General features: G+C 40.1%; 1 protein-coding gene across 1 annotated transcript in view; it reads right to left on the reverse strand.

The window, feature by feature from the left end:
• Nucleotides 1-22854, reverse strand: part of usta (uronyl 2-sulfotransferase a) — a 45385-nt gene that overhangs the window by 15623 nt on the left and 6908 nt on the right. Inside the window, exon 2 of the mRNA XM_026319064.2 lies at nucleotides 4970-5013. Coding sequence (XP_026174849.1) covers nucleotides 4970-5013 — 44 coding nt within the window. The remainder of the gene's footprint in view (nucleotides 1-4969; nucleotides 5014-22854) is intronic.

Below are 22854 nucleotides of genomic sequence, written 5' to 3' on the forward strand. Positions count from 1 at the left end.
ATAGATGATGGATGGATGGATCTATATTGTATGCTAAGTGTATTTATAGTATTCCTATTTGAACACTGACAAATGGAAAAAAGAAAATTCATTCAAACCTTTGCTAGAGTCTGTTGCCTCTTTCATTGAGCTTTGACCTCTGTTTCTTACAAATGTCTTCTAAACTACACATGGATGCTTTTATCATGTCTCAGTGCTTATTCTTTCATTGAACCCCATGAGTCAGAGATTCTGCTGGCATTTCTACAGAATCATAATGACGCAACCTTTTAATGTCTTGTCACAAATACACAAGCTACAGCACACACACACACACACACACACACACAGACACACACACACACACAGAGTCGTGACTCACCAACTGAACAACTAGCTCAGCCAAGATTCAGATACTCAGTAAAAGTCAAAGCAAGTGCGTAAAAACTGCTTCACTTTGAGAAACAGCCTTGTTATGGTAAATGACTGCTTGCAGGAGGAAGTTGGGTTTGACAGGCATATTGAACATGTGATTCACTTTAGCACAGGGTCAGCAAGAAGGCAGTAATTTGGGAACTAACACTGAAGGCCCAGGAGTTTTACATAAGTGCCCTCTTAAAGACTGAGGGTTATCCCAGTGAATGTACCAGTATGAATGAAATGATAGCCAATTAAAAGAACTAATGGAAGAATGGGAGTGAGGAGGACTGGTCACTGAAGAGACACATGACCTGGAGTGAACAGTTCTGTTATTGAAAACTCTTTCCCTCATCTTGTCAGATGAATGTAAATCAGATGGAAGGAAACTGTGACTAATAGTAATTGTGCTTATCCCTGTGGAATTTTTTGGATATTTCACAGACAGTGTGATTGGAAACAAGTCCGGCTGACTAAATTAACTAGTTTGCTGGCTCAGTGGGTGTCAGTCGGTGTCTAATCTATGGAGACTCTGGCTACTTTCATAGATGGCTGAATGAATGACTGACTGGCTTGTTGCCTGTTAGAGGATGAATATGAGGTTTCATCTGCTGGTGTCTTTCTCCACTGAGACATGAAATTATTACTCATCTTCAGTTAACTTCAGTCCTCTTTGGCTCTGCTGCTGCAGACAGTTGTATCCACACCACAGAGCTCACACAGACACAGACACAGACACAGACACAGACACAGACACAGACACAGACACAGACACAGACACAGACACAGACACAGACACAGACACAGACACACACACACACAGACACACACACAGACACACACACACACAGACACACACACAGACACACACACACACACAAAAGCTGATTTTTTCCTGTCTCCTCCAAAAAGCAGCAGTCCCACCCAAGAAGAGGCTCAGAAAAAAAAACATATAGAGGGCTTTCTCTGGAAGTTTGCCAGAACTCAGAGGAAAGTAATAACAGGATGGAGTGAGAAGACAGAAAAAGAAGAGGATGAAAAACTGCAATGAAGAATGTCATGAGCATTGGTCTGATAACAGATCATCACTGCACTGATCCCACTTTGTGTTTGGTCTGATCAGAATCATGAAAGGTTGAACTCATTTGACACAATGCGCAAGATGCATCCTGAGGCAAATGAACCCAGTCACAGGTGGAATCGGTGCTCACACAAGCTGCTACAAGTTTTGTTGACAGACATGCTTAAGCTTGTGTTGCTTGGACGAAGCGTCATCATCACTTACTGTAAAATAATCTTATACATAAGCATTTTTAAAAAAAAATCAGTATTAATAATTGCACTGACTAGAGACCAGCAGACAAAAAATAAAAACAAATTACTGTAATTTCACTGTTTTGGGAAATGATTTAGAGCAGATAGGAGATGGTTCTTTTGGACAGCAGTCTGACATTCCTCAGTGTTTGCCAAGTAACTACAGACTTCCCAGCTTATCACAATAATGAGGCAGATGAAATACATGCAGTGTTTTGCAGGACACCATTCCCTGCTGGTATGATGACAAATGACCTTGTCAGACCTCTAACAGCCTGGTGTTGTATAACACAAGAATAATATCAAACATGCCATCAAATGTCCAATCACCCGCTGCCATTGCCAGCACTGAAAGAGCAAACTTTCAGTTTGCACTATTGTTGTTCCCACTCTGTGCAGCTTAGATTTTTGATGCCCACTGTGAGAAGTGTTCACAGTGTCTGCCAGTAAGGGATTCTGTCAATACACAAACCAGGATGTAAAAAAGTATTTTGTAACAGGGCTGCTCTCCAGCGTGTCTGACCTGGGCTCTCCTACTCAGCCGAGAGTCAGGCTGCTGTTGTGGTATTTACAGCTTTGGCGCTGGAGAGCCAATATCAAGCAGACTTAGTCTGGAGTCCTGCACCTCTCCCCTCTCTCACAGTCCCTCTTCCACTTTCTTTTTGAGCATGCTGCCCACATCCAAAGGCTGTTCCGAGTCATTTGCAGACATGATGTTAAGCAGATATATATAAAAAACTGAACTCTGTCTCATAGCTGAACTGCCTATTTTTGCAGAGAATACACAGTATTCTGCTATCAGCCAACTTCAAGCACTTAATAGCAAGTGTGAGAAGATGTCCTGGTTTACCACATATCAAGACTACTGCTCACTTACAGTACACACTACACAGTACAAACTGCAGTACAGCTTCCTGTTGCACTAACCGGTACTTTGCTTGGACAAACGTTCTTCTACTGGTTTTAGGAAGACTGATTCTGGGTTCATTACTCTCTACTGTCAACTCCCCATCCCACGCTGAGTGAAGAACAGCATGTTAAGGCTTGAGTCAGGTCACAGAGGAGACTTTCCGCACTTCCTCTTATTAATGATCAATCCATTCATCTCAACTCCCAAACCGGAGGAAGGGAGTCTCTGCTTTAAGTAGCTATGGCAGTGGAGTTTTTATCCAAATATGTCTAGGTGAATTAAGATGAATTGATTTTCAATGGTCCAGAGGAAATGGGAAACTGACTGAATTTCTTCAGAATCACTGGTTGTTGATGGAATGCAAAAACATGGAGATGACAAATGGAGATTAAAATGCTTTTGTTGAATAACCAATAATCTATTATGCACTTCAGTTTGTATATATATATATATATATATATATATATATATATATGTGTGTGTGTGTGTGTCTCCTAAGAAATTAGGACAAATGTGCTCTATAAAATGATATTTAGAAATGCATTTTGCACGTGTAAAAATGTAGACACTACTTCCATACATATGCTCATAATTCTATTCTGAGAGCTGTGTGGTTTTTCCATATGCTTTCATTTACAGCAAGCTCTCAACTCGATTTCTAATCTTTCCCTACATTTACCAGAACCTCTGTCTTCTGTGCTCACATGCCGTAATGTGACCGACCTCTGCTGTAGATCAGTCTCACTGCAGCAGAATGTCAACAAAAAGATAATGAGAGATGTGGTTGATGTTGCAGTTGCCACTGACATGACATTTGCATTTGTCTGGGAGATGAGATGACGATAAATATGGAATCAATCAAAGTTACCAGAGCTAATGTATAATCACTGTCAGCCCAAATGGAGGCTGGACAGTATGTAGTCAGTAAAGTCTGCAAATGGCAGCTATAGTCAGATTTCTAGTCATAGAGCCAGAGTGAAAGCAGGATCAGAAAGAACAGCATATTAATTACAACCTCAGGGCCCTTCAGGACCTTCAAATTATGTTTATTATTTCTACTGTCTTTTGTTGGCAGAATATTTCTTTTTACCTAAAAACATGCAGAAGAGGGGGCAGTAATTTTGTCATCCCAGAATAACCTGAATAATGCATAATGCTGTACATTAAGGTTATTGTTGTGAGACTCAACTATTATCAACTAAAAATCACTGGTAATTTGTACTTTTCACTTGTAGTAACATGATTCACTTACTAGTAAACATTTAAGCAGGAATCCGTTTTATTCAAAAATAAAAGAAATGTAAGTGAATTCATCTTTGTCATTCTCCTCTCTGCTTCTTAGACATTTTGACCCCTGCCCCCTATTAAAAATCTATTTTCGACTTTTCTCTGTCCTAATGATTTCTAAAGCGACAATAACATGAATAAGACTAATTCAGAATTAGTTGACTCAACTCAGTCAAGCTTTTATAGTCTCCTCTTTATGTTCAACGAGAAATGAAAAATAAGCAGCAACTTGGCATCCATTCTACAGACTGCTGTTCAGAGACTCAGTAGCATACAGAAAACTGGTATAGCGAGCCTGTTCTTAGTGAAAAACACGTTTGTTTGAGATAATGATTAACACAGAAAAACACTGGTACCAAAAAAAAAAAAAAAATCCAGCAGTTTGTTTCATATAAAAAAAACACTTGTTATCTGTATGAAACAAGCATTGTGGTTGCCTGCTTTGGCTTTGTGGCCAGAACAGACTTTTCAAAGTAAACACATAACTCAAACAAAGCCCACATGTGGCCTAATATAACCCAAACAGCTGCTCACATCAGCCACAAACGAACATGTATGCAATCTAGAACCAGAAGTCTCAGGTTAAGAACATGCTATGTGCTGCTACCAAAGGTAAAGACACCAATAACTCCTTCAGTCAGAACTGAAAAAGGCTGGATGAGGTGGGTTAAATGAGGTAATGAAATGAGATGTGATTGAATATACATGGAGATAATGAACAAGGGGCAGAAAGCAGCTGGCAGCGAAAGAAAGAGGGAGCACAGAGGAGAAACGGGCATACAGGCGTGCAGCTGGATGAAAACAAGGCCCCTGTGTCAGCGCTACGTGTGCGTTTGAGAGAGAGTGTGCTCAGAGCATTACTGTAGCACTGCAGCCAGGTCTAGTTGGTATTTAGAGTGAGTTTGCACACAGATTCTTCACACAGGCCTAACTCTTATCATGAATGGACTGAACAGACTGGGAAATGTAGGCGTACTATATCTGAGACAGGGAGGTTAAGACAGACAGGAAAAATTAGGATAAAAGAGATGAAACTGAAATGGCAGAGTGAGAAGGGCTTACTCTTGGAGCTGGGGGTCCGTGGTCATCCAGATATGTAGACTGACCTGCAAAGGCAAAAAAGTATACATGTCAGGATTCTGGCATTAGCTCGGTATAACAAGTTAGAAACATTCAGAGACCAGCAGGCTTTAGAACAAATGGACATGGCATAAAGATCATTATATGACATGTAGGATACAAAATTTTCCTCTTTGTTCTTCTCAGTTCAGGAAGTTGTCAAGGTCCAAAGAAAACATGTACTTTCTTCAATAAAGTAAAGGATGAAGTTAAAATCTTCCTAATTCTCCTGAATTTTGGCTTTGGTTTGTATGAAACCAGTCTTGTTAGTTTGCTATTGCCACATCAATCAGATTCCTTTCAATTAAGGTCCACTCCACCCCATGCAATGCTTCTACACCCTACAGAAGAAGCCCACCACACCCTACATTTTAGGAAAATGCATTATGAAACAACAGGTGGTACTCAAAACCTCACAACCCACACCTCAGCACTGCAGCTTACCCTCTGTCCTAAATCACAATCACCCAAAGAAAAACAGCTTAGCTCCCTCTGTGTTACATGTGTAGATGAAGAGAATTGTAGCCTGTTTGTACTTTAAAATCAAACACTGGGCAGCTCTTTCATTTTGGGAACAATGGAGCTCATTCAAGGTTGTCCCACAGTGCTGGCGTAGGCCCACTCTCTAAATCCAGGCCCAAACCCAGACAGCAGCTTTCTCAGGTGGTACATCCATGAGAGAGAGAGAGCAGGAGAAAAAACTGGAGCATGTGGGGGGAAAAACCCTTTACAGGGAGGAAATGTTACAACCTTTGCTTGTGTTGTGGAAATGTGATGCAGAACACAGATGAGAATAGCATGAAATGATCCATGAAACACACACGCGCGCACACGCACACGCGCGCACACACACACACACACACACACACACACACACACACACGTCTACTGTGCTTCTTGGCTCCTGTGTGTGATGTGGCTCATCAGATGCCACATGCATAAATACTGACAGAGACACTACCGTGTGCTCACGCTCAGGTGGTTTTTAGAGGCTCTACATCTGTCGCTGTCTCTGTTTCATGACATTACACAGTTTTCCAGAGGAATGCTGAGGGAGGAACATCTTTTCCAAGGCATTTGAGGTCATAACAGAGTAAGGATGCAGAAAGGCAGACGTCTCTGTTCCTTCTACTGTTATCCATCATGGATAACAACTCATCCCCACCAACCGACCTACAGCTCCCCCCCTCCCGTGTGTGCTTCTCATTAGCGTTTTGGATGGAGGATTGGAACTAATTTTTTCCAGGGCACGGAGCTCATATAAGCTGACAGCTGCCCTCTGCCCCACCCCACCCACAGAGAGGAAAATGAACTTGAATAGTCACTATACTGTGTGCTGTACTCATCAACCTCATTGTCCTCTGATCCCCTTAAGACTTTTATTGGACTCTGGCTTCATTAAAAAAATATTAGACTCTAAAGCTGAACAAAACAGGACACTTAGGCTGGATTTCTACCACTCTTAGTGGTTACCTGTTTAGTAACCTATGGTCTGAAAACCTCAGGTTCACTCAGCACCGTACAACACTCCATCTGCTCATCTGCTGGCCTTTAATTATTATGAATATATAGACAGGGAAACTGAGCGTACCAGAGAAGTGCACAGTGCAAATATATCAAAAAACATTCAACAACTGTCAAACCCTCCATGAAGCAGTTTGCAATATACAATCTGTGCTATGAGGCTGGACAGTTTTGTAAGCAGCTGTTACTTCCACACCCATAACAGATTTTTATGTCTGTAAAATTCTGTAGCAAATCAAAGCCTATCATGCACACAACAAGAGGTCTCTACCAATCGACACATGTTATCTTGTGATTTTCTGAACAACACATGTAAGTAATACCAGTTTATATTGCACAACTTCACACTGAAATATTAAGTGATGTGATTTGCATGGCAGAATAAATGTAAAACTATGTGAAGCTGATTGATGCTGTAAATGTTTTTTTTCCTGCATGAATCAAAAATCCAACAGGAACTAATTACTGAAAATCTGAACGAATACTAATACTCCACCTCACATCACACCAAAGCATTTCATCTATAATTATAACATGTTGATGCAAACTATGTGGTCTGTATTTACATGGGGGAAGGATTCAATTAAACATTAGGACACATGCAGACATGCACGCACACACACACCTGCAAACATAACAAGGCCAGCTACTGCCCCTGTCCAGGAACTTGTTAAAGCAAATTTCACTTCCACCTACATCAATTAGTCATCTCATTAGCTGAGCTGATTTTTTGTTTTTTTTAGTGCAAAGATGAGTCATTTGTTGTTGTTAGTGAGTACAAAAAACATGGACTGCTGACAACACTGGACCAAAAGTGTGAAAAGTGATTCAGTTGACTGTAACCAGATTAGAGAAAAGGAGAAAGCTGTCAAAAACTGAATGTTGGAAAAGGTTAGAATGCTGTAATACATGACATATATTATTTGGCATAGAGAACAGAGAAAACATCTCAGTCTGTAAATAATATATGCATATATATTATAATATTATATGCATATATTATTTAAATGCTCATAATATTAGAAGAAAATGCGTAATAAACTCCCATCAAGTTGTGACAGAAGAATTCCTCTTTTTGGAATTCTCCATTTGTTGTTGGCCTGCTTGAGGAATACTATAGTACGTTGGGAATTTCATAAACATGTATTTAGAGCAGAGACCATTTCACTGGCTTTGTGAAATTGGCAACCTAGCAAAGCAGAGCCTAGGACAAAATACATCCCAGAAAAGGCGGAGGTGGGAGCGGAAAACCGCACAGGAATGCTTGTTGAGTGTAAGGCCAGAAGGAAAGGCACAGAGCTGAAGTTGAGGGGCCTTCACTTTACTGTGGGACACGACTCAAAGCTAAGATGGAAGGTTACAGAACTGCTGCCCTGGAATGTTTTACAACTATGCGATACCAGATTACAGGTTTCTCAGCCTGTGAAGACTAAACTTTCTCATCCTAAACCACATCCTGCTGTAGCTTCCATATGTAATGAAAATGAAAATATGACACGTGTGAGTTTGCTTGAAGTCCCTGCCTACACTTGATACTGAGTTTGTAAATTAAATACAATATAGAGGGAGAAAAAGTGTGAAAGAGTTTGGCTAAATGGACCGAGATGTCTTCTGACAGTCTGCACAGGAGTCGAAAATTACATAACTCTAGCCTGACCCAGCTGTGTAAAACACACCCCAGTTAAACTTAGACACACGTCTATGGTTAGAGTCCTTACTAAACATTTGTGCCATAATAGAGAGCACATGCAAACAAAGTCAGTGTGCAAGGGTTGCATACATGCCTTTCTGTGTGTTTGTCTGTGAAACGTGTGTGTGGTCACCCAACCCTTTGATTTGGAGTGTGGGAGTGGCCCTCCATTAAGACCCATAGCACAACCCAGCTACCTAATTATAGAAGGGAGTTGGGCTACGGGTCAGGGTCTCCACCCACTACAGCCTGCTCCACATTACCATACATTCACTTAAGAATAAACAATGGTCAGACAGCTAAGACCCATGCCTCTGCTATGTTATTGCAGGTGCCCAAAGACTAAAACATGGTAGGGAGATAAATTTGTGGAATTAATGCTCCCCTAAGATTTTGGTTAGTAAAATGTGGCAGGACTGCAAGAACATACACACGTGTACACAGATGTACAGAGGTTCACTTCAGGATGACTAGCAGCATATCATTTGTGGACACCAGTGGCTGCCACCTTATAAACTATATATGTTCCACTAAACCGAAAGGAAAAGAAGAAGAAATTCCACTAAACTGATGAGCCAGCAAAGCAGTGTTGGTAAGGCTGTACTGCAAAAGTCTCAGTTAAACACAGAAATCAGGAGAAAACACTAGAAACACATGTTCATGTGTTTGCCTGCATCGCTATGTTTTCAAAATGAGGGGTAAATTAGTGCTGTAGCTGACACATGCTGTATGACACCCGACAGCACCCACGACAGATATTTACAACCAACACACTTTGAAGTAAGGAACACATTTGAATCACATGTAGCATGTTTTCTTGGATAATGACTCATTACATATGTATTTAGCCACTATTGTATTCTGAATTTTATATTTAAAATTTCACACTGAACCAAAGCCTCAAACGACCATCAGTGAATTTCACACCTGACAAAATGAACTGATCAAGACCCCAGCTGAGATGTTTGATGTCTCCAAAGTAAAAAAAAAGAAAAAAAGAAAAAACTGAGCAAAGTGATTGACAATCTAGTGGGCGGTAGAGCATCACCTGAGCTTTCAAGGCAATGCTGCTGCAGGAAGAGAAAAGATGAAAAGAGGGAAAGGTCCTGTCCCCCCACATTCAGAATCAGATTTGCATATTTTGGGTCAATTTAATTTCTGTGAGTCAGATACATCACGTCTACGAGCACATTTCTGAAAAAGTTTGACAGTTTCTGAAAATCATGTAGCTATAAAATAAAGAAATGAGCCTTGGCGTAGAAAACTGAAACCCAGATAGAGGTCTGACACCACAAGTAAATTACTCATGAGAAGAAGTGGTCTGACCAACAGTTCTCTTCCTTTAATACAATATCCTGTTGATGATGGTAACTATTGCTGCATGAATGAGAAGGAATCACACACGTCAGAAACACCAGAGTGCTTGTGCAGTTTGTACATACCTCGCCTCGGCTTATGGGCATGACACCAAGTATCTTACTAGCCTGTCCTTACGGATAAAGACTTTGGCTGTGGCCATTCTGACTGACCAGTGATTTTTCCCCACAAACCCCTACAAAAGAAGTCAAATGCAGGGGACCTTTTCGGTCTTACAGGACTTTAAGACAGATAAAGAAAACAAAACATTTAATGAGAATATCTACTGGGGTTGTGGTTGGAAGGTTGGAGAGGATTTCAAACATTTTACCTTATGTGTTTAGCTAAATCTGCTAACACCAGCCAAAGAAATATAAATATTTGTCATCGGCACAACAGAACATAGAAAATATGTTTTGAGCTAAAGTGAAAAATGTGTAAATCTGTTTTATTTTTCAATATTACAAGACATCAGTAATGGTCGACCTGTGAACAACAATAACAACAGCTGTTTAAATTTCAGGAGTCAAACCAACCACAACTGGGTAATTTCTTAGCCATTGTCGCTTTACACCAGCTCACAAAACATACACCAGATGTGGAAATTCATCATGGATAAATAGCTACACACAAACACCACTAGAGATATCTGTGTCGACTGTAAATGCACTGTGACTTGCTGCACAATTCCCACCAGCAGGATGTTAATATACACTATTATGTCCATCACTGTGCCACAGAGTCTTTATACAAATACAAATCGGGTGTCAAATTAAATTCTGACGTGAAAACATATGGAATGAAAGAACTTAGATCCTATTAATTTGGCACATAAATCTTCATTAATTACTAGAGCTTGGTATGTGAATGGCAACACGTTCCATTTGTAGTACCTGTGTTTTTTCACACTGTCTTGACAAGGAGCTTTTACTGTAATAATCTTTGCAGCATACTGGCAGGTGGACAGCAGGCCCTGCATGAATGACAGAAGCTAGAACAACATCCTGCTTTAATTGTTTGTTTACACCATAACTTCCTCCTAGTTTTTGGAAGAATCCATCTTTTTTGGCAATAGATGCTGGTTTTGTAATCTGCAGTGTGTTCCTGAGTTTCCCCCCCCATCATATCTCCCTTCAGTGATAATGGCCTGTCCATCTGTTATTAAAATTCCTTTCATCATGACAATACATCATCATAAATGGAAACAGACAACAGTCAGTTGTGGAAACTCTAAACACCTCTTGTTTTAGGACACACACGCACACGCACACACGCACGCACACACGCACGCACGCACACACGCACACACACCCCTAGTGCTGAATCACAAATGGTGCATGCTATAGATAAATCTTGACCAACACAAAGAGCTGGGTACGTACCCATTGCCTAACTGCACAATCACCACTAAACCAGTTACTGCCGTTGGTGAACCAAATCTTAACATCTATTTTGAATTTCTGCTGGTGTGTCATGATGTTGGTCAGGAGGGGTTCTTCTGAACAGAATAAAAAAAGCAGCCTTTGTGAACACTGTGGGTGAGAAACACACACGCATGCACAAAGTGTTCATGATTCTTAAACCTACGGTACATTATTTCCTCCTCCGTGTGAACATCGGCTCTCTGATTGCTTTAGGTTTCATGCTTGGATGTGCATGTGTCACTAAGAAAGCCTGGAATCTGAAAGACCTGCACTCTGCTGTAACGCTGCTGCACCGAGCACCACAGTCCCTGCAGCCAGGAAGACAATCATGAAACACGAGAGTCATAAAACAATCACATCTGCGAGAAACCTGGATGAGTTTACAAACTAGTGAATCAGAACTTGAAGGAAGAATTTGACATTTTGGGAAAACCCCTTCACTTAGATGAGAAATCAATACCAATCTCATGTCTACATGTTAAGCAGGAGACAGGGGGCACTTAGCTCAGGGTAAACAGATAACAGGGTTCTGTCAGAAGGTAAAAACCTGTCCTATCAGCTGATATCTTTTAAGCTGTTAGGATGAATTTTCCCCTAATTATTTGCCTCTCTCCATTTCTTATACTTTAAATTAAAAAGACAAACGCACAATGCAGAACATCACCTGCTGTCCTGTGGAAGTGGCGTAGAGAGAAGAGGGAAGAAAAAAAAAAAAGCACCATATGAAGGAGTGATCGGAAACAGCTAGAGAATTATTACAGAGTACCAGAATTCCTTTGGGTTGTGACACAAGCCAGATTCAGGAAAAGCAGCTGATGTATTCTACATTACTGTAAGGACATGAAAAAAATAAAGACAGAGAGAGGAGGAATGCGAGACAGCGAAAGGGACACAGGAACAAACAGTTATCAAATCAGTTTGTGAGTCCTCTGCAGACGTCAGCAGAGAAAGATGAATTGCACTATCTGGCAGCTAGAGATTCCTCTACAGCCTGAAAACCTTTCAACAGACAGAAACATGATGATTCCACCAAGAATCACAGATTTTCTCTCTCTCTCTCACACACACACACACACACACACATTCGTGTGCATTCACACAAATGCACGATAGGATTGAAACAAATACATGTTCAAAAATTACTACATTGCGTGTTTGTTTGTGCTAATGTGAGAGCAACGCCATGAAAATTAGACACTAAAATGATGATAAAGCAGTTTTCTGATCATGGGGTATGTCCAGGTGGTTCAGAGACTTATCCAGATATGAGAAGGAGTTGCTTTAGGGGTGATGGCATTTCTCTGTATATTGATATAGACTATGTGCAGCAGCATCAGGCTTTGCTCACCATTGGGCAGTGATGATGCTGCAGCTTGGCATAGGAAGCCAGGGTGGTGCCACGCCTCACAATGAGGGACAGAAGAAAAAGAGAAGCCAGGGAATAAAAACAAAGGTTTGTGAAACTGTGAAGATAATGACCAGAGGATGATGGAATGAGATTCCCAGTCCATGTCTGACTGTGGTCCAAAGTTATCATCAGAGACCGCAACAACAGAACTTCATAGGACTATTAGACTGTTCTTTTTAACACAGAGAGGTGGCATTTAAGTCATTCTAGACATAAGATATATACTGTACTACCACATATAAAGACCAGGCAGTAACTCCAACATACTTTATAATACTAATAATACTAATTGGGTACAAAGCAATATCTAATATAAATATATTCTCACAGAATTCATTTGTTAAATGTAATGCAGTAAATAATGTTTTTCCATGCAAAAGTCAAAACTTCTCCCCTTTACCAGCATCTTATAAAAGATACACACATTTACTGGGGCAAAAAACTATGAATAAGAAATCAAAAATAGTAAATGACCTAAACCAGAACCAATATAAAAAAACATAAGAGGGGTAGCAATTCTCAATTCCTATTCACTGTGGAAACTGTAAATACTAGTTGGTCAAATGAAATATATGACGGCAAAAATAGATATGCAATAGTGCATAAACTGAGGAAAAACATGAAATGATGTTGGAAGATTGAATTCACAGTAAATCTCTAACGTAACTGTAGCAAAGGAATATAGTACGAGAGAAAGTGCTCAAATTTGGGACCGGTTTTGTATGTGCCACAAACACGGAGAGAGAAACCATCAGTACAGTCCGAAATAAAATGTTTCTACTCACTTTTAACTGGAAATCAGACCAGGAGTAGGAGCGGCACTGGTCCAAGATACACAATGCTCAAATGACAAAGAATTGTCCACAAATGTTCAATAGCTGATTTGTTATAATGAGGTAAGTGCTCTAGTCTAATTCACCTAATACATCATAATTCTAATCATATTTTTCTTACTTAATTGCTACTTTGGAAGAATTAAACTCTTTCAAACCATGACTCTTTCTCTCCGCCTTCAACTCTTTTCCATAAACAGCAGTACTGTGCAAATGCAGTTTAGTGTGCTCATGCTGTATGGGTATCGCTGAAGTAATTCACAATGGAATTTTGTTCATTTAGAAAAAACAGATACTTGTATATGTCTTTACATAATATTTGTAATACTGGTTCCGTACATGCACTTTTAGTGACGTGCACATGTGTGTGCTTTCACATGTACAGTATAACCCTCAAACTTCTTACTAATTATACAGTGGATGGTGACAGGGCCCTGGCCTGCATGCCTGCATCATCTGTTACATAAATAATCTGCCAGAAACTGTTCTCAGGCTCCAACTGCGGTGCTGGTCAGTGCAGACCACTGCTGGACTGGGACACTGCCACTCCCTTGTTTTGTGTTCAGCTCTTTCAGGATACGTGTCTGTGCAGGCATGTGCATGTGTGATGTATTAAAGAACAATGACAAAAAAAGCTGTGTGGGCATGTGTCCACATGTGTCTCTATATAGTGTGTGTAATAGAAAAACAAGCAGAAGGACGAAAGGTTTATGTATATGTTTGATGGCTTGTGTGCATGTCAGGAAAAGGATGAATTTGAGTGTTTAAGTGTACAAGGACATTTTACAGTGCCCGGGACCAGAAGCCACAGGATGTGCGTCTGCAGCAGACCACCTTGCACCGCATGACATCATCATAGTGCCTCCTGAACCTCCATCCACACAGATGTGCACACACACATCCCTTCAAGTTATTTTTTCACTACCCCCATCAAGTGCCAAATAAAGTGCATTGACCATGTGTTGAGCACATGCTGGTGACGATAATCTGCCTCAGTGAAGAGAACTTTGACAAACTTTTTGAATAACACTTGAGGTATCACATACTTGCATAACTGAAAACATGTTTACTGTTGGGACTACAAATGAATACTGGCTGAACAGATTTTTTATTATTATTTTTTTAATATGCAGTTAAAAATATTTTCTTTACAGAAGTGAACAATGTAAATGGAGTAGCAATGTTTGAACAGTTTGGTGATAATGCAGTGACAGGCATTTGGCACCTGACTGGACCACAGTGGCCAAAAAAAAAGTGCAAAGAGCAACAACCGAGCAATAAACAACAGATGGCAGCTCACACTTCCAAGAACAGCAAAGAAGTATTTATAGATGAAGCATCTGAAACAGACTGCACGCTGCAGTAACAATCACAGCATTTCAAAACTTTTCCCCCATCATCACAATTTAGATTTACAGGCATAATGTGTAAGTAAAAGCCTTCGTATTGGTGGTCATAGCAAACAATAATTATTATATCCAAATATATCAAATTTAATTACAAGATAAGCGAGCAATGATTAGCATTGCTTTTTATGCCGATGCAATGTAACATCTGAAGTGGCTGAAGAAAGGAAGTGAGTACATATTAATTTGGTAGCTGATTCCCTTCCAGCCTGCAGAGCAATCAAAGCCAGTTGCATCACAGTTAAAAGTGTGGAAACCCTGGACAAGGATTATAAAAGCAGCTGGAGGTGTTTACAGAGTATACTAAAAAACAGCTTACCAAGGTTAGTGCTGATAATACAGGCATAGTCATCATGGTCATCATACTAGGCTTCCTATTTAAATGGAAGCTCAGTCAACAGATTCAAACAATCAGTGGTACAGTCTGATTATGTGACATAACAGCAAAGAGAAGCATGAACAACGAAGCAGCCTGAGTAACAGAAGGTGTTATATCCATGCATGTTTGTCACCAAAGTGTTTCTTGCTTTAAAATACAAACTCATTTACAAGCACTACAGCTGGGCTCCACTAGGGCTGCAACTACCAATCATTTATAGCAATTAATGGAAAAATCATCTTGGTCAAATGTGTAATTGCTTCGTTTTCTACAACATCATTTAATCAACTAATCATGTCAGCTCATGTGAGTAAGTGGTGCAAATATACTCTTGTCCTATTAGTGCTGAAAACTGAATGTAAAACAGAGCCTCGGAAAACAAAACAAAACAAAACATTTTTCTTGTACTTGGACAGAATAAACACATCTAATTCCGTTACAAAAGCACTTCTATCTTCACAGATAGTAACTGAGTGTCTGTCACCGATCAATGCTGCCAAAGTAAGAACAAAAGACCTTTTGACTGCTCTCACTTCTCTGGTTTCATTTCCTTTCATCGTCTCTTATCTCCAGAGATACCACCACACTGCCAGCTGCCAGGAGAGAGCTGGAGTTATTACCCTGTTACCTCTTTCGATAACCACTTTGTAATTACAGTACAAAGACAAATGTCATTGCTGATTTATCCAAGCTGCCAGAGCATAATAAATCTAATAGACTATGATGAAGAGGCTATCATTAACTTAATAAAGGAACAGATGAACAAAAACTTATATGCTTATGCATTTGGTTTGATACAGCACATGCACTCTAAGCTAGAGTTTGGTCATTTCTCCTTCGCAACATTTCAATATCCAGTTTTCATCTAGCACTTTTCTGGCAACAAAACCCAAGCCACATGTGCGAAGGTGCTAAATCTGCCAGTCTTGCTAAGTTAGGGCAGGGTCATGTAGTATATCACATCTTGGTTGGAGACAGCACACTCAAAACCCTGCACTGTGCTCGCTCTCCCAACAGAAACCCTGCTAAGCCACACACACACACACACACACACACACAGTTACTGTACACATGCAAGGCAGAGACAAACAAACACAGCATCCACATGCCAGTGCTGCTGATTCATGCTAATCCAGGCTGTATCGCTCTGTGGCGTTAAGGTGAGGGAAAGTCTCTCACCCTTATCTGGCCTCGTAGAAACATATTTTCCGCTTCAAATTCAGGCCAAATGTTGGCTGTCGGAGAGAACTGACTCAAGGAATAACTAGCTTTCATTCATAAACACCATCTGATGATCAACTCATTGTGATGATAAACTCGCCGTCGTGTTCAGGCAGTCTGGCTTTGAATGGCGAGCATTCACTCATCGTCAGTTACTGACAAACATTCATCTAGGTCTTCGTCTTCTTTTTTAACATGAGTGCTGTACAGACTATAGAGAAGATATCAACAGTAAAAACTAGACCAGACTGGAAACAACAAATACCAGAATAAAAACTTCATCCACGCTCAATTTTACATTTAATATGTTACTGACATTGTAGAGCCGTCAGCCCTAAACCACAAAACAGCACCGTGCATAAAGCTGTCCAACTGTATTTGTGTTCCCTCATAGTCCTTTTGGTCCATATGTGGCTGGTCACAGTTCACAGGCTCAGACACTCTGCAGTGGCCTCTAATTAATGTGTCATGTTTGTGTGGCCAAATGCTTTCAGCTCTGCCTACAGCTATACAAGCAGGAATCTATCCCACTCATTATGTCTCTAGTCTGACAGATGATGTTGTCAGAAGGATTCAAGAAAAATAAGAGAAAAATTTAAAAAAAAGAAAGAAAAGGAGACAAAGGAAGCCACAATATAAAGGACATCTGGCTCAAGAGGAAACTGTACAGAGAGAGGCACCCTACATTTCCCACCTGTTTCCGTAGAAAGCATTTAATACTCCCAAGAATAGACACAGCCTCCAACTGATCCCCTGGAATAAATAGGAATAAACGGGTATAGATAATGGATGGATGAATTGAAGAACAGACGCCAAGCGGAATACACCAACTCTTCAAATGTTCAAATTGTGTGGCTTTCTGTGTGTGTGGGGCAACACAGCTGGGATAACTAGGAGTTCATTTGTAGGAAAAATAACCCAGTTTCTGCTGATCCTTCAACTGTATTTATATCACCCACAGGGATCATTTACTACCAATACTGAAGTTTTGCACACATTAGAAGTCTACAGCAGCCTTGGAAGAATCAGTGATGGAAGCAACTGACCACATTTACATGATATATTTTTACTATACGGGAGTAAGAGTTATCATACTTTGCAGAAGTAAATTATGATAAACTGTCACAGACGACAAGGCAGATCAGTCTAGAGCATATTTAGTTGTTAAAAAGTAGCTACACCTCAGCCTATAGCAAATACAGAAAACAGTACATATGAAGTAATATTATAACTGGAAAAACAAGCCTACCATACACTTGATTTACATAAAAATATTATTTTGTGTATTTTTTCTCTGAGCTTCTGCTTGGTTTTTGTGAAGCACATATAAACTCTGTAAAACTAACACTGACTCACGTTCTCATTAGAACATCCACATGCTGCAATAAATTGTGGTCAGTGTAATTCATGGGCATGATTTCAGCACTGGATTCTTTTGTTGGACTATGCTGACAGGAAACACCAGGCATAATTCCATCATGGTGCCTCATACAACCAGGAAAGGAAAAAAAACAAAAACAAAATGCACGTATTTCAGTTTTTCTTCTGAAATGTTTTGTAGTTTTACAGTCCTACTCACTAAAGCACATGGAGCTGCTGTTGCCTTGACGATCGAGCCTCTCTTTAATTTCGCAGTGTGGGTTACACTACTAGCTAGTATTCAGCGGTTCAGAAACACATCATTAGGACCGAATACCTAATTATAGATAAGACAACACTACGCTACATGCCACAACCACAATGCACAACAACTTGTTATGAAACATGGGAAAGAGAGAGAAAAGTTGTCGGGGTCAGCTTTAGAGTCGAGGAGAGAGGCTCAAGGATTCTTGGATAAGAAAGATGGATGATGATGGCTTCCCATTTTTGTGCTCAGGTGCCCTAAGAGACTATGAAGAGCAGAGACAGATGGAAGAGATAATTGAAAATAAATAGCTGGCTAATGGACAGTAATGGCCTGTGATCTTAATATTAGAACTTTTATCTCAAAAAGTTTTTTTTTTTAAATATTTAGATATCTCAATCTACTATGTTTATTCAATGATGTTTTCCCTGAACACACACACAAACAAAAAAATTCATTTCCTTCTCTGGAACAGAGCAGAGCAGCCATTCCCATCACCAGATGATAGAAATCTGTGAAACTCTTACTGGCATCATAAATTACAACAAGCTCTTATAGGGAGCAATACTTCATATATTTTTCACAGTAAAAGCAGTTGTACAGCATAGCAAGCAGTAGACGCAAAAAAATGATGGGTGCAGTTTTCAGTCCAAAAACTCACTCACACGCACATTCGCAGACGAAACATTCGAAACACATGCATATGGATGGACACGCAAGTGGACAGAAGAAGGTAGAGGAGAGAGACGGTGGTTTTCAAATCCTGTGGCAGACTATGTAATGCAACTGTATGTAGTGATTAGAAACACAAACATTCCAGCTGGCAGTATCACACAGCCAACATACCCAGTGGCACATTTGTGTGTTTCATAAATGTCCACTGCAGTGTGGAGGACAGCACAGAGGCCACGTTGGTCACCCAGAGTCTGCTGTCCAGGAAAGAATTTACGTGGAAGGCTTTTGCACAGACTTCCAGGCCGAGTAAACAGGAGAATACAAAGCTGAGAGAAAGCATACATGGCAGGAAGAGGTGCAGAGGAACAGATGGAAATGAAAATAGAGGCAGAGAGAAGAAAAGTGGGACAGGATAAGATAAGTGCATGGCAGTTCTTGGGGTGAAGATTTGTGGTAAAGAATTATAATGGCTGCAGAGTGATAGACGGATTTGGAAGACGTACAGGTCCAAATGGCATAAATTCAGTCCAGTCCAGTCCAGACCGGTGCAGAAGAATGGTTGTTCTGGGCCAGGCCAGTGGAAACACTACACAACCAGGAACGGGGCCAGTGAATCAGGACAACCAATGCATTTTCAAGGGCTGTAGCAACACTGTGTGTTTAAGAAGTAGCACTAAACTATAGAATTTAACCTCAAGCTCTGTTTATACATGATCCTAACATGGCCTTTGACCTCTTGTTAAAGCCTCATGAGATACTGGTTTATCACATTCCCCAAGCTCTGTGGTTGTTAGTAACTACAGTAAAATGTTTGAATTTCAGTCCATCACTCTCCTTTTCAAACACACACCTACACTAGTCAAATGCTACCCATAGTCCTCCGATCATGTAATTACCACCAGTAACCACTCCCACTGACTCCTCTGCTGAACCAATCATCTGCTGAGAATAAGGACCCAACCTCAGTCCTGACCAGACAGGAAAAAGAACAATTTCTTGGAAGCTGAGAGTTTGTGTAATTTTGGATAAAGACTTTGTTAGCGTTGGGCTGTGCTTTCACTCAAGATGTCTCCTCGAAACATCTGGAAAATGTGGTTTCTCCAGCAGACCAGAACATTTGTACAGGGTTATGGTTGCAGGCACTACAGTTCAACTCGACCGCGGCTTCAGCAGTTGAAGGATCTGTTGTTTTGGAGGGTAAAGTAGAAAAAAAAAAAAAAACACAGATCCAAATACTGAAGGATTCGTAAGTGTGACAGGTGATGGCAGGATGTGGATTTTAGCACTACCACTCTTTTCTTTGGCAGGTATGATGTGCTGTCAGTCACATTCTGAACTCCCGCCTTCACATAAGAGGCGAGTGTTGAGAGAAAAGTGTAAAAAAGAAAGAAACTGAGGCAGAGATGACAAAGATGGGTTTCAGAGAAGGAGAGCACATTTTGAGATAGAGGCGTGAGATTTGGCCAGGGTGAGGTTTGCTTTCCACGAGGGACGATCACATTCCATCCGAACATCTCAAAAATGCTTTTCAAGTTGTCCTGAGTGTCCACCCCCTCCTTTTTCCTTCAATACATTAATCTTTCTCAGCACAGTCGAGAAGCAGCAGCACAATGAAATATCTTTAGTCTCTAAGGATAGTTAGTATAGTATTCCACCTATTAGAAGCAAGAACAAGAAAAGTCACTACTGAAAACAGCGTTTAGGTAGCCTGTGTTTTGTGGCATGGAATACAGTGCAAGATGCAATAGGGGATTTGGTTTCCTCAGTCTCCGAAAAGAAAAAAAAAACGAAGAAAATTGGCAAAAATTTATATCAACTCTGACTGTAGAGGCTCTTCATAACCAAGATTATGGATTGCATTATGGAGTATTGGCAGCAGAAAACACACTTTTTGCACAATCCCATCCAACACTGTCAGTGTAGTATTATATTGTGCTGTCTCTGATGTCAGCAAGCAATAAACTCACAATAACTTTAAGTCATCTGTATCCCCCCTGCAGGGTATCAAAGCCTCTGGTGATCATTTTTAAGTGTACCTGTCTATTTCAGGCTGTTATGTCCAGAGTGACAGGCAGAAATAAAGCCCTGTTACATAAGACTTTGTTTGGCTGGGGGATAGGAGGGGTTACAAGATATTTTTCTAGCTTTCCTCTTCACTTAGCTTGGCCTTCAGATACGTGGAGTGGCTCTATAAAAACTATCTTTCTCTAAACAAAAAAAAATTCTTTCTAGTTTGTGTGAAGAGTGTGGGTCTTGTTAAAATGACTAAATTGTCAAATGAAATGAAAAAAGACTGTAAAGGCATTTCTTGCACTAATTGCATAATATTAATGAAACAAGTGGATCTTTTAAGTAAGCTAAGCAGCAGCTGAAAGAGCCTGAATGTGAGTGTTTTCCTGTCTTGCAGTATTACTGACCTAATGGAAACATTGTTTTATCACTATGTAATAGTCTTTCCTTATTCTGAGCCCAGTTCAGTTTCATTAGAGACCAACTAAAGGCCTCTACTGCAACTGTGTACTTTTGCACAAATTAACTGAAGCAAAATCAAACAAATTCAAGTTGGATATCGACTTTTATGTTCAGGCCTTTAGGAACAAACCTGCATGTGCACATCAGATAAAAGAACCCCTATAGTGATAAAGTTTGACTTTATAGAAAGGGAACTTCCGACAGTTTAAAAAACACACACACATATTGCCCTGTAGGTCTAAGTCAGCACGCCTGCCAAAAATAACATCCAACACCTGCTAGGACAATCTGTGCAATCTGTTGAAGTGATCTCTGCAAAAGTGAGGAACTAGCTGGCGTTTAATGAATAATGGCAGCACAGCAAGAAAAAAGCATTATTATATAGGCATTATTATTAATATTATTATTATTATTATTATTAATAAAAGTCACAACAAATGCACAATGTATTTGGTCTATCGGCATTGGTAAATTTCTGGACTGTATCTTGTAAGAAATGCTTGACAACAGATTTGTCAATATAAAAATATTGATTAGAGCAGCTTCACAGAATACTAATATATTCAAGTTCAAAAAAAAAAAAAAAAAAAAAAAAAAAAAAAAAAAAAAAAACCTTCGCAAATGTCCCGCATTTCAATAAAAAAAGCAGAAGACTGGGTTTTTCATTCAACTCAGCTGAACCCAAAAGGGGAATACTCTATATAAAACTTTAAAGGGCAACGCAATACATTTCTTCAAGCATAGTGGTTTTAACAACATGGGCTGGGCATTGCCATTCTATCTGCCCTGCTATATATTTAAAACTGCTATTTTAAACCACTATATATTTTTTCATTGCCATGAAACAGGGTTAGCAGACAGAGCTGTGGTGAACTCACTCAGGATAAAGATAGGTAGAGTTCCTCGAACAAGGTATGTCACTGACCACCGGGCAACATGTTTCTTTTCAACAAGTCCCATAACAACCAATTAGTTGGCTTTGGGCTGTGTGTTCGCCCTGCGCTCAGAGGAAAAAAAAATCCGAATGCAGTTATTGAATCAAATTGGAAAATAATTGCTCGACTTCAGTGACCACACAAACCTGCTGTTTGATGACAAGTGTATATGTGGCCAGTTGAACGGAAACAAGTGCTTGGGTGTTCTGTAGCAATAAACAGAAGAATGTGTAGCGCTTTAACACTCGCCAAAGTCAACAATGTTACTTCCCAAACAGACTAACAAAACCAGAGTAGTTCTCACGTAGCAGATGGCAATTATTCTGTTTCTAATTCTGTCACGAAAGGACCCTGATTTAGATTAGAGGTCTTGCCCTTCGTGGCTTATTCAAGCAGGGCATTCAGTTCACATGTTGTAAGCGGACACCTAAATTTCTCACATGACCTCTATTTATCCTGGCATTGATCTTTTAAATTATGGGATATGCATAGTTGCCTTCTTACAAGCAGCAGCCAGGGCACAACCCAGTGGCTGTGGGGCCTGAACCACCCACTCACCCACTCACCACCACAGGCTCTGACATTAAAGGCATCACAACCAGCTACCATCAGAGTGCTGGCAACCCCTTAAAAACTGCAGTTTCTAGAAACAACCCCCGTATGAGCTAAGGCACAATATATTCCTAAGTACCCGGAGAACCAAAGGCTGAAATAGGCAGACTGAAGCTTAGGGCTCTGTGTAACATACCTCACTTCTACATCATAAAGTTGAGCTCCAGAAGAAAAGTTAATTGTTTTGGGAAATATAGAAATACACATTTATCTCAGAAGTTAGACAGCAAATTATTATATAACTAAAAACATCCTAAAACTTTGGAGAA

This window comes from Mastacembelus armatus, chromosome 24 (assembly GCF_900324485.2).
Source record: "Mastacembelus armatus chromosome 24, fMasArm1.2, whole genome shotgun sequence".
NCBI lineage: Eukaryota > Metazoa > Chordata > Actinopteri > Synbranchiformes > Mastacembelidae > Mastacembelus > Mastacembelus armatus.